The sequence below is a fragment of the Homarus americanus genome, unplaced genomic scaffold (assembly GCF_018991925.1).
Source record: "Homarus americanus isolate GMGI-L3 unplaced genomic scaffold, GMGI_Hamer_2.0 scaffold27565, whole genome shotgun sequence".
NCBI classification, from domain to species: Eukaryota; Metazoa; Arthropoda; class Malacostraca; order Decapoda; family Nephropidae; genus Homarus; species Homarus americanus.
The window spans coordinates 3,593-14,718 of record NW_024713853.1 but is presented as its reverse complement, the minus strand read 5'-3'; the positions used below and the strand labels follow the sequence as shown (position 1 = coordinate 14,718).

The window sequence follows — 11,126 nt, the reverse complement described above, 5'->3', positions numbered from 1 at the left end:
TTTTGCATTACTCTGTGAGTGGGCAACGTAGTGAGTCTTTATACAGTGAGTGAAGTGATAATTAGTCCTATATATGGACGCTCTTGCAAAATTTTTGGTATCAAACAGGAAATTAGTGACTCAGACTCTGATAGCCAGTCATCTATTAATTTACAGGAACTAGTGGCAACTGATAGTGAGGAAGAATTACCACAAATTAGCCAAATAGAGTTAACATCTACCGACTCTTTAGCTACCTGTGAAAATTTCATTGATTCTCAGTTTGAGGATTTACACACTAGACAATTAAGGTCAGGTAACATTTACCCATTGCCTTCACCTGTTACTAACGCTAGTGCTTTAACTAACACAACAAAAATGGCAACTGGTGGTTCTACTAACCCACAGACTACATCGGTCTGTCAAACGGTAAAGCTCCTTCCAAATAACATTAACTGCCGAGGATCCTGATTATACTAGTTTAGCATTTTTGCGTAAATGTGAAGATGTAATGAGAAATAACTATGTCACCAATGACGCAGATAAAATTTCATACGTCCGAAGCCTTATCAAAACCGGTAGTCGTGCAGCTAGAGGTATCTATGCTTCAGCCATTGACGTAGAAACGGATGATTATCAATCATTTAGTTATCAATCAATCAATTAATTTCCTTTTTTGGACCGGGTGCCAAAGGAGGTCCACTTACTTGGATTTTTAAGATGGCAAAGCGGACAGGTGACACTCTGCTCGCACATGAAGCACAACATGCCCAAATTTGTGCGGGACTCACTAAGATAGATCTCAAATCTTATATGGATTCCTCAGATTGGTTCGATAAAAATGACAACTTGTCTACAGTAAATTTGTACAGAGTTATTGAATTCCTTCAGTTTAACTTGTCATCAAATGAATCCTTATGCACAAAAGCCCAAAAGAAAGAGTTTAAAAATGGGACTAAACTTGTAGAATACGTAGAAGAAATTGCGGAACCCAAGGAAAATATTCCTAGGGCGATGTCAGTAGCACCAGTCACCAGCTTCAAGGAACAACCACAGTCTGTCATGGGAACCAAACCCAAAAAGAAACTTTTTTGCAAAGTCTGCAAACGTAAGGGACATACCACAGAAAAATGCTGGTTTGCAGGAAATGCAGATAAGTCCCCAGCCAGCCAGAGGCAGGATCGAAGAAAGGAATCCTCGCAGAATTTAAAATATCAGATAGTCCTGCTAAACCAAAAACTCCAAAGGGACATTACGCTGGAAATAAAATGTCTCCACACACTAAAAGCACTCCGAATAAATGGTGTATAGTACAATCAGTCTCCATACCACAACACAGAAGATTGTAGAAATATACAGAGTATGAGGCAAGAAATGGAAAATCGACGGGAGGCAAGTATACAGCCTTCAGGGGAAGAGGAGCGCGACCAGCAACACGATCTAGGATAGCGTCAACGGTTCAAGAAAACAACGCTTCCATCAAAGGCTCATTAATTGCCGCGTTAAACAAAATGGAGGTGTTGACTCTAACAGCGAGGATGGTAACGATGAGTTATCCCTAGATATAGATAAGGGGGCCTGTGTCAATGTTATCTCATTAAAGTCGTTCAACGAAATCCAACGGCGATATCTGGCCAATACCCAAGATTCCTCAAACCACCATTATAAAGGTAATAGTACCAATCCGTTTTTCTAGGTCCACTAAAGCGTTTTTCGCGGATTTCTACATAGGTAAAGCATTTTCTTTGCCAGCGGACGGGTTACTTGGTCTGATCACTCTAAGACAGAACAATATTAACGTTCAGCCAAAAGATCAAACAATCACACATAACTGTAAAACATATCACGCAATGCAAACTTCACATCCATTGCTACTTCAGGTGTTCATGTAATAACTGCCTCGACAGGCGCGGGAGAGTCATTGTCACAGCAGCAATTAGTTATAGATTCACTCTCTGAAACTCCAACTAGTAACTCAAAGTACATTTCTGATGAAAGCGGACAGAGCTGGACTCTAACGCCTGCTGTGTTAACTGGTGTACAACGGTTACATAGCCAGGAACTAACTAGAGTCACAGTACGTTTGGCAAATGTGAGTGAAGGAACAGATGTTGTGTGTCTGACTGAAAGTTCACGAGTGAAAGGTTTGTCACTTGAGTCTACCTTAAGCACTTTTATAATAGGTAGTCTAACAGATGTCCTCGTTCTCAATAGAACTGGGGGACCCATAACCTTAAGAAAGGGGTGTTGTTTAGGTAATTTCCTTGTTTATGACAAAGCGGTTGTCGAAGAGCCATTAGAATTACCAATAAGTAGTGTAACACATGGTAAATCGAACGAAAAATCACATATTGTAAATGCTGTAGCGTTAATAGCGCCACACGTGAAAGTAGTCGATCATCCTCGAGGCAAAAGTGGTCTTTTAGAATTACTCGCCGAGCTCAAGGAAATCATAACATTACCTGGAGAACCCCTAGGTAAAGCAACGTTGACAAATCATCATATACCACTTAAACCGTAAACTAACCCAATCTACATCCCAGCATATAGACTACCTCACAGCAGAAGAGCGGTAGTCCATCAGATAGTGTAAGACATGGTGGACCAAAAGGTAATCCAACCTTCCTCATCACCATGGAACTCACCTTCATTTTTAGTTCCCAAGAAAGATGGAGGATGGAGACCAGTCACAGATTTTCGAAGAGTCAACCAGGTAACTGTACCAGACAGGTTCCCAATGCCTGTCCTTACTGACTTACTACAGTCACAAGGAAAAGACAACGCAGTCTTCAGCAACTTAGATTTACTTAGCGGGTACTGGCAAATGCGTTCAGTACGCCTATGGGACATTTCGAATTCTTAAGAATGCCATTTGGCCTAAGAAATGTGCCGCTAACATTCCAAAGAACGATAAACACCGTGTTTGCTGGAATGATAGGCAACACAGTCTTTGCCTATCTAGATGATCTTATCATAGTAAGCAGGAAAGTGAAACTTTCCAAATGTGAATTTCTCAAATCCAGAATCCAATTTCTTGGACACTTAGTAGATGGCAATGGTATACACACAGTAGATTGCAAGGTAAAGGCGGTGAAGCAATCCCTTGTCCCAAAAACTTAGATCAACTTCGTAGTTTCCTAGGATTATCAGGATACTACCGTTCTTTCATTGAAGGTTATGCCAAGTTAGCATCACAACTCACAAAACTCCTCACAAAGGATGTGGAGTTTACATGGAATAAAGAACAAGAGGACAGTTTTAATGCCCTCAAGAGCGCTTTAACGAAAGCTCCAGTGTTAGCCTTTCCGGAATACATGAAACCATTTACCATGCTTCGGGCCTAGGTTTAGGGGCAGTGCTCAGGCAAACTGATCATCGAGGAAAATGGCGAGTGCCAATAACCAGCTACCACTGTAGAATAGCTCAAGCATTTTCCGGATCTCATTTTGGGATATCCGATCACAGTCCACTCAGATCATGTAGCCGTGACAGAACTATTTAATGGGAAGAACTTATCACTGCATTTAGCGCGCTGGTATCTGACCATACAGGAGTTCGCACCCTACTTCAAGTATTTGCCGGGTCGTGCGAACGTGGTAGCTGATTCACTATTTAGACACATAGCTCCTGTCACGCCACTACCAACGTTCACCCTGTCACAATTAAGGGCGGAACAGTTACAGGATCCATTATGGTCCAAGGTTATATATGCCTTAGAATTGGGAGATGAGGTAAATTTGCCCAAATTACCTCTACCACTCTCACAGTTTGAGCTGCGGCACAACATACTATATCGCTCAGTGAAAACACAACACGAGTCTATCTCTCTGTAAGGGCGGAAACGATCCTCCTGCTGGTTACCTCTGCTAACTCGCTCGTTTGCTGGTGCAGACGACACTTGGGGTGGTTGGACGGAGGTGAGAACGGCAGCCACTATCTGCGCCACCGGCAGATTCAACCCAGCCGCCATACTGTCAGTATCTAGCTACCCTGCTGTCCGTCAAATTCTGGCTGTGATCTCATCATAGGTCCTGGACTCGTGGGCTGTGTTCCCAGACCTTCACCTATCAACTGCCAACTCTCTGGTCATCTACCACTACCGCATACCCCGACCGTCAGTTCCTCACATTCCGTCTGTGCCCCGGTGTTCTCCTGCCTTTTCAAGACGTCGCTGAGTGTGGAGTGAATGGACGCTTCCCTACCCTGAGTGTGCATCACCCTGTTCCAGAACCTTCCCCCAGGGCCACTGCCGTAGGAAATATTTGTTCATCGTTTGATTCTATGATTGTTTGATTCCATTAATTGCGGACTCCCCTTTATTGTTCTATTCTATCAATTGTTGACTCCATTTCATTGTTTGAATCCATTATTTGCTGACTCCCTTTATTTGTTTGATTCCTTTAATTGTTTGCTTCCATTAATTGTTTGACCCCATTATCTGTTGACTGCCTTAATTGTTTGACTCACGTAATTATTTGATGTTTGTTGAGTGGTGTCAGAGTTTTGTGTTATATTTTTATAGTAAAGAGATGCCAATCTCAAACGGTTGTTTGTTATTCCTCGGAAAACCATGGTCCTTGACTTTCCTTTATTAAGATCCTGATTAGCCTGGTAACCCAGGCCTACACCTCAAAATTGTTATTCCTACAAAGCGTACCCTGGGCATCCAGGGCGAGATAGATGTTTAAAAAAATTAGACAAAAATATTTTTGGAAAACTATGAGGACCGACATCGAGCATCACATTGCTAAATGTTTATCTTGTGCAAAACACAAGGGGACAACGATAGACCCCGCCCCAATCTTAGAATACCCGACGCCGGAACGTCCATGGAATACAGTTGCGATCAATTTATTGCAACTACCAAAAATCCATCAAGGCTCTAATTACGTACTTGTCTGTGTTGACCACTTCTCTAGATTTGTGGTACTACCACCATTGCAGAACAAGTCCGCCGAATCAGTGGCTCATGCATTAGTCACTCATCTAATCTGTCCTTTTTTCTACACCTAGAGTGATACTCTCGGATAACGGGGCAGAATTTAAGAATCAACTCTTAACTGCAATATGTCAATAATATGACATCACACAAACCTTCACAACCACCTACCATCCATCTTCAAATAGGTTGGTGGAGCGTGCGAATAGAAAAAATCTTGAGATTCTCCGACATGTGGTGAATCCAATGCATAGTTCGAGGGAGGACTGGCTTCCACAGGTTGCAGCGTCCATCAATGGATCTATAAATAGCTTTACAGGCAAATCGCCATACTACATAATTTATGGTACCGATAAATGCTTGCCATATGATCTACTAGCAAGAACCCCATAACCTGTGTACAACATGGATGACAGTGCCAAGAAACAAATCAATGTTTTCACAAGCATCCATGGAAAAGTACGAAAACACTTAGCAGCCTCACGTGCTGAAATGATCTGCAAGCAACATAAAAAAGCTAAGCCTATAAAATTAGAAATAGGAGACAAAGTGATGATAAAAGCGTCGGAGCGCATATCAAAACTCTCACCTAAATTTACAGGTCCGTACGTGATTAGAGAGAAAGAACATGGAAACAAATTTCAAGTAGTTGAGCCAACGTCAAATGTCACAGATATAGTACATGTAAATAGAATGAAAAAAAAAAGTCAACAGAGAATTAGTAGGGATTCCTAATGTCAGTCAGGTACATCCTACTTCTACTACAACAGTTGCTCAACAAAATATAACGATAGACAATACATATCGTCAAAAACAACGATCAGAAACCACAAATCGTTAATTATCCTCGCCTCATTCAGGCATGGCTTGGATATCACTAGTACTGTTGGTATGGAGTGCGGTAACAGCAGCCGCATCCCCAGCAGATGTCGTCAAACCCGGACCTTTAGTTGCCCCACTAGGCAAAGTACTGGTAGTACAAGACGTTGTAACTGTCAAATACGAGCTCCATGACTTAATGCGCATGCCAGTGCATCTGAGGTCGATAGCAGTCCACATTGAAACAGCTATGCAAACTATGCAAGATTTAAAACAACAATCTACAGTCTCTACAACAATCCGTCAGACCATCTCTCTTCAACACGACCGTATGAATAGTCTACTCAGGCAAATAAAAGCATATCTCAAAACTAATATCGTCTAACTCCTATCTTCCCGGGAGCATAGAGTGGAATATTAGCCGCATGACCGGCTTAAACATTAACACACCAAGGAAATACCATACATTCCACTAAAATCTGCAAAAGATTTGGATACATGGCATTTGGAACTATTTCCCGAGTGAAAGCGGGTGAGGGACTGCTAGATTAACATTTAAACTTCGCAAGTAAGTTTGACCGTGTTCAACGCGTCCCAGGAAGCCAACTCCTCAGCTCCGCGACATCATAACGACATTCTCATCCCCCCTCCTGACCATGACAAAAGTGTTTTATCAAGTTTACATGACAAAGTGTTTTAACATCCGTCGAAGTAAACTTCAAAGGCACCACTATCTTCGTCAACGAGGATCTCTGCCCAGGTACGAATAAAGCCCGTCTACAGCAAATGGACCAGTTTAAAGAAGCCAGGAAACAAGGGAAACACGTGACGTTCAGTCATAAAACCCTTGTTATGAGGGATCGGGCAAGTGGACACCCGCCCACTCACCCACCCGCTGTGCCAACCCACCCAAGCCCCTCGAGAACCCCCACCCCGCTGAGGGGGAACCAGCCACTGTCGCTATCAATTGAGGAGTTTTCCCCCCTGCCGGCCAACTCGAGTACTACACGTTTACCCTCTGTGGTGGAAACCAGCATCCCTCAAAACCGAATGACAGGCGTACCTCCCACTCTATCTGGGAATCACCCTCAACATTTTCGGTCATCCCTAATTCTGTTGGATTTAGCAACACTTCGTAATTTGGTCTTACTATTATAATTTTCATAGATCTTCCTTTTTCACTCCACAGTGACCATGAGTTTTTATGTTCCTTAATCAGTATCAATGTTCCCACAATGATGATGCTAGTGTCATTCCCTTAGATGTGCTAGATCGTATGTGTTACACCCCATTTACCCATGATGTCAACACAATACTCCCTCATATCGATCCTGATGCCTTTCCACAAAACTCACTGGGTTACACCAACCCAAACTGTAACTATTACTTTCCTGACTCTCCCGAGTTTTGTTATAGTCTCCTACTACCTCATTGCTTCTCCTTGATTAGCCATAACATCAGCAGTATTCCTCTTCATCTAGATACTTTTTTAGATCAGTGTTTATCTTCTATTGCCTACAAATTTGATGTACTTGGGTTCTGTGAGACCAAACTCGCCAACGATATTGACCATTTGTATAACATTCCTAACTATAATAGACACCTCGTCAACACATCACAACACAGTGGTGGTGTCGCAATATATATTGATATCAAGTATAACACTTCTGCAAGAGATGATTTAAAGGTTCAGGATGAGTATATGGAGAGTGTTTTCATGAATTACGTAACGACACACGAAATATCTTAGTAAGAGTAATCTACAGAAGACCCCACACTAATGTAAGGAATTTTCTTGATAAATTTTCGGAGCTTATCACTATCATATGTTCAGAGAGGAAACATTGCTACATTACAAGAGATTTCAACCTTGATCTATTAAACTCAGAAACCGACACCTCAGTATTAGATCTTCTTGCTACCTGTCATTCTAAACTCCTCTTCAACACTATAAGCAAACCCACTAGAGTAACTGCCACCTTTGCCACTGTGATAGATCATATCTGGACTAACAACACTCCTAACAATCTTGCAAGTGGAATTATTTTTAACAATATCTCAGATCACTTCCCAGTTTTTGCCATGTATAAAACAGCAACAAGCCTGAAAGGTCTAGTAAAGTCTTAATACAATACAGAGACTACTGCACCGACAACATGCTCCTTTTATAAAACCACGTAATGAATGTTAACTGGGATCCTGTCTATGCCTCCGATAACCCTAACATGAACAGCTGCAACTTCTCTTGCATATCCAATGCTTGCTTTGATAAATGCTTCCCGCTCAAGACTAAGTCAGTGAAAACTGTTTCCATTTCCAAAACCTATATACCAACCAAATTAAGATAATGATAAAAGAAAAACACAAACTCCAAAGGAAATTTGCAAAAAGACCCATAACTTTTGGTGATGCTTACCGAAGTATCAGATGTAACTATTATACAAATATGCTCCAGTCATCATCAGGCGACAGTAAGAAAACCTGGAATGTCATAAATTCTATTCAGAACAGGAACACTCGGCCTTCGGCCCCCACTCAGCTTTTATGATAGATGATTCAGTTGTAACGGAACCCTCCCCCATTGCCAACCATTTCAATGAATATTTTATTAATGTTGGCATCCCTGATCACCATGAGGAATCTACTTGTAGAGCCTACCTGCAAAACGGACAGCAAAATGAGCTGTTCTTATCCCCTATCACAGCAGATGAATTACTGGCCATCATAAAAATGTCGAAAGATGCAGCAGCAGGCGAAAACAATATACCAACGAGCATCATGAAGAAAGTAGCCCTACCAGTTCTCCTGGGGAAAAAGGTCTCTTCAAGAATTACCGCCTCATATCAGTCCTCCTAGGCTTGAGTAAGATACTGGAACAGCTAGCATGTAATAGACTAAATTCTTTCTACAATGCTAATAACATCTTTACAGACTCCCAGTTTGGATTTAGAAATAGAAGGTCGACTGAGAGTACTCTGCTATCCTTTACTAATGACATCATAAATTCCTTTTATAACAGTCAGTTCACAGTCGGTATATTCTTGGACCTATCTAAAGCCTTCGATACTGTCGACCATACCATCCTCCTTTCAAAGCTTGAACATTACAGCGTTAGGGGCCTGTCCTACAATTGGTTTACCTCATATCTGTCCAACAGGATGCAGTATGTCTGCTATAATAATCACCAATCTGACGCCTCGCCAATCTTGTATGGCGTCCCCCAAGGTTCCATTCTCGGTCCAGTACTGTTTTTGTTGTACATAAACGACATAGTGAACGCCAGCACACTCATAAAATACAACTTTTTTGCAGACGAGAATCTTCTCTATGCTTGCAACTCAGACCTCCATTCCTTGATGAGAACTATGAACACTGAATTGACTAAAGTCAGGACCTGGGTAATACGTAATAAACTGACCTTAAACCTTGAGAAAACCCACTACATGCTCTTTCACAGAAGGAAAAACTTACCCCCAGACTTGGACCCCCTGTACCTTGATAATACAGTCCTCAAACGCGAACAAAATACTAAATTCCTCGGAGTTATTGTTGATGAGAAACTTAACTGGAGAAACTACATACAAGCCATTCACAGTAAAGTCGATAAACAGTGTGGTATCATGTATCACACTCGACAGTCACTCACTCTCACAGCAATGAAAGAGATCTATTATGATCTTGTTTACCAACACCTGATACACTGTCACACACTATGGGGGGCCTCTGGCTCTTCAAAAACACAATCTCTGGTTACTGCACAAAAGAGAGTTGTACAGACAATGACCTACTTGAAAAAAACAAATCACACAAACGAAAAATTTGCTATATTGAAAATGTTAAAATTCGAAGATATTAACACCTACTGCTGTCCCCTCTTTGTTTACAAATATATCAATCACTTGCTTGAAAATAATTATTTCCAGTTCCGGAACAATCAGAGATACAACTTAAGGCACCCAGAGCTACTAAGACCACCCCCCATGCGCTCCTCTCAGTCCCAGATCTCCATAAAATATCGTTGTGTGAAGGTGTGGAACAACTTACCCCCACCCATCCGAGCAAAGACTACGCTCCCTTCCTTTAAATCATCTCTTAAAAGATATCTTTTGTCAAAGTTTTAATATTTCTTGTAACACCTGCTATATTTACAGTACCTGCTGTTATCGCTCATATGAGCGATTTTGGTTTGTGCAGAACAATAAGACCCATGTCGTTGACGCGATGTGTATAATTCGGTCAAAACCTGTTGAATACAATTCACATATAACAACTGCTAGTACATCAGGACACAGTTTGAATAATACGATCAATATACAGTACATAATTACACTTATTAAAGTTATTCAGAGTTCTCAGAGGATTCAACAATTCACAATCACACTCACGTTTTGGGGTCTAGGGATAGACCAACGAGAACAAATATAATGTCCTACAGGAATATGTTGGCTGACGAGAATCAGCAGTAACACAGCTGCTACCAGCTCCAACTCGCTTAGTAAGCTATTCTGAGTTGTAAACAGTTTCTTCACTTAACATGTGGCCGGCTCGTACAATTGGCGTGGCGATAACACTCCACCTGTCGGGCCTCGCACGAAATTACGGCCTACCATTAGATTCACTCTCCGACCCCTTCCAACAGGCAGAGTCTCGTCGCTGGGCTTATTAACACTGAGTCCTTTGTCTTCACTTTAACACTTCGCACCAAGCCACCTGCGCTCGGTAGTGCCTCCAGTACTCTCTCTAGCATCCACTGACTCATAGGAAAGGGTTGTCCAGAGATGATCACGATATCCCCAGCGTGGAAATTACGGAGAGTTTTGAAGAATCTTTGTCACTGACGTAGTGTCGGGAGATATTCCTTTACCCACCTCTTCTAAAATTGGTCTGCAATGAATTGCGCATGCTTCCATTTTCTGGCAGGTCTGCTTGGCGTTGGTGGATAGGCCTCCAGTTGCTTCTCTGACAAGTCACACACGTTCGTATTGTGCGGCACTTAGGTATCCAGTATGTCCCACGTATTGTGGCAAGAGTGTGTTCTCGTCCTGAGTGTCCAGCTTTAGTCGAGTGTACCTTTCTCACAATGAGCCCCGTGATCCTGTTGTCCCTTGGCAACAGTATGGGATTCTTCTGGTCTGGGTGGAGAGCGGTATGTTATAGTCGGCCGCCAACTCTGATCAAACCGTGCGTGTCTAGATGAGGTTCCAGTCTACTCACGTCGCTACCTCCCACGGGTTGTCCCTGTTGTAACATTCCGAGTTCTCGAAGGAATCCTTTCCTTTACATAAATCTTAAGACGACTAACTTGGCATCTTCCAATTTGCTGACCTTGAGTCGATGTTTTCGGAGATGTTTGTTCTTTCGCTTCCCCAGCCGCCATTCTATAAACCTT

At 42.1% G+C, this 11,126-nt stretch overlaps 1 protein-coding gene across 1 annotated transcript; it reads left to right on the top strand.

Annotated features, from left to right (window-relative positions):
* The first annotated feature begins 699 nt into the window (after nt 1-699).
* Nucleotides 700-3,323, top strand: LOC121874868. The gene is made up of 2 exons (XM_042379169.1): nt 700-1,087; nt 3,154-3,323. The coding sequence occupies exons 1-2, from the start codon at nt 700-702 to the stop codon at nt 3,321-3,323; spliced, it is 558 nt and encodes a 185-aa protein (XP_042235103.1).
* The last annotated feature ends 7,803 nt before the right edge of the window (nt 3,324-11,126 follow it).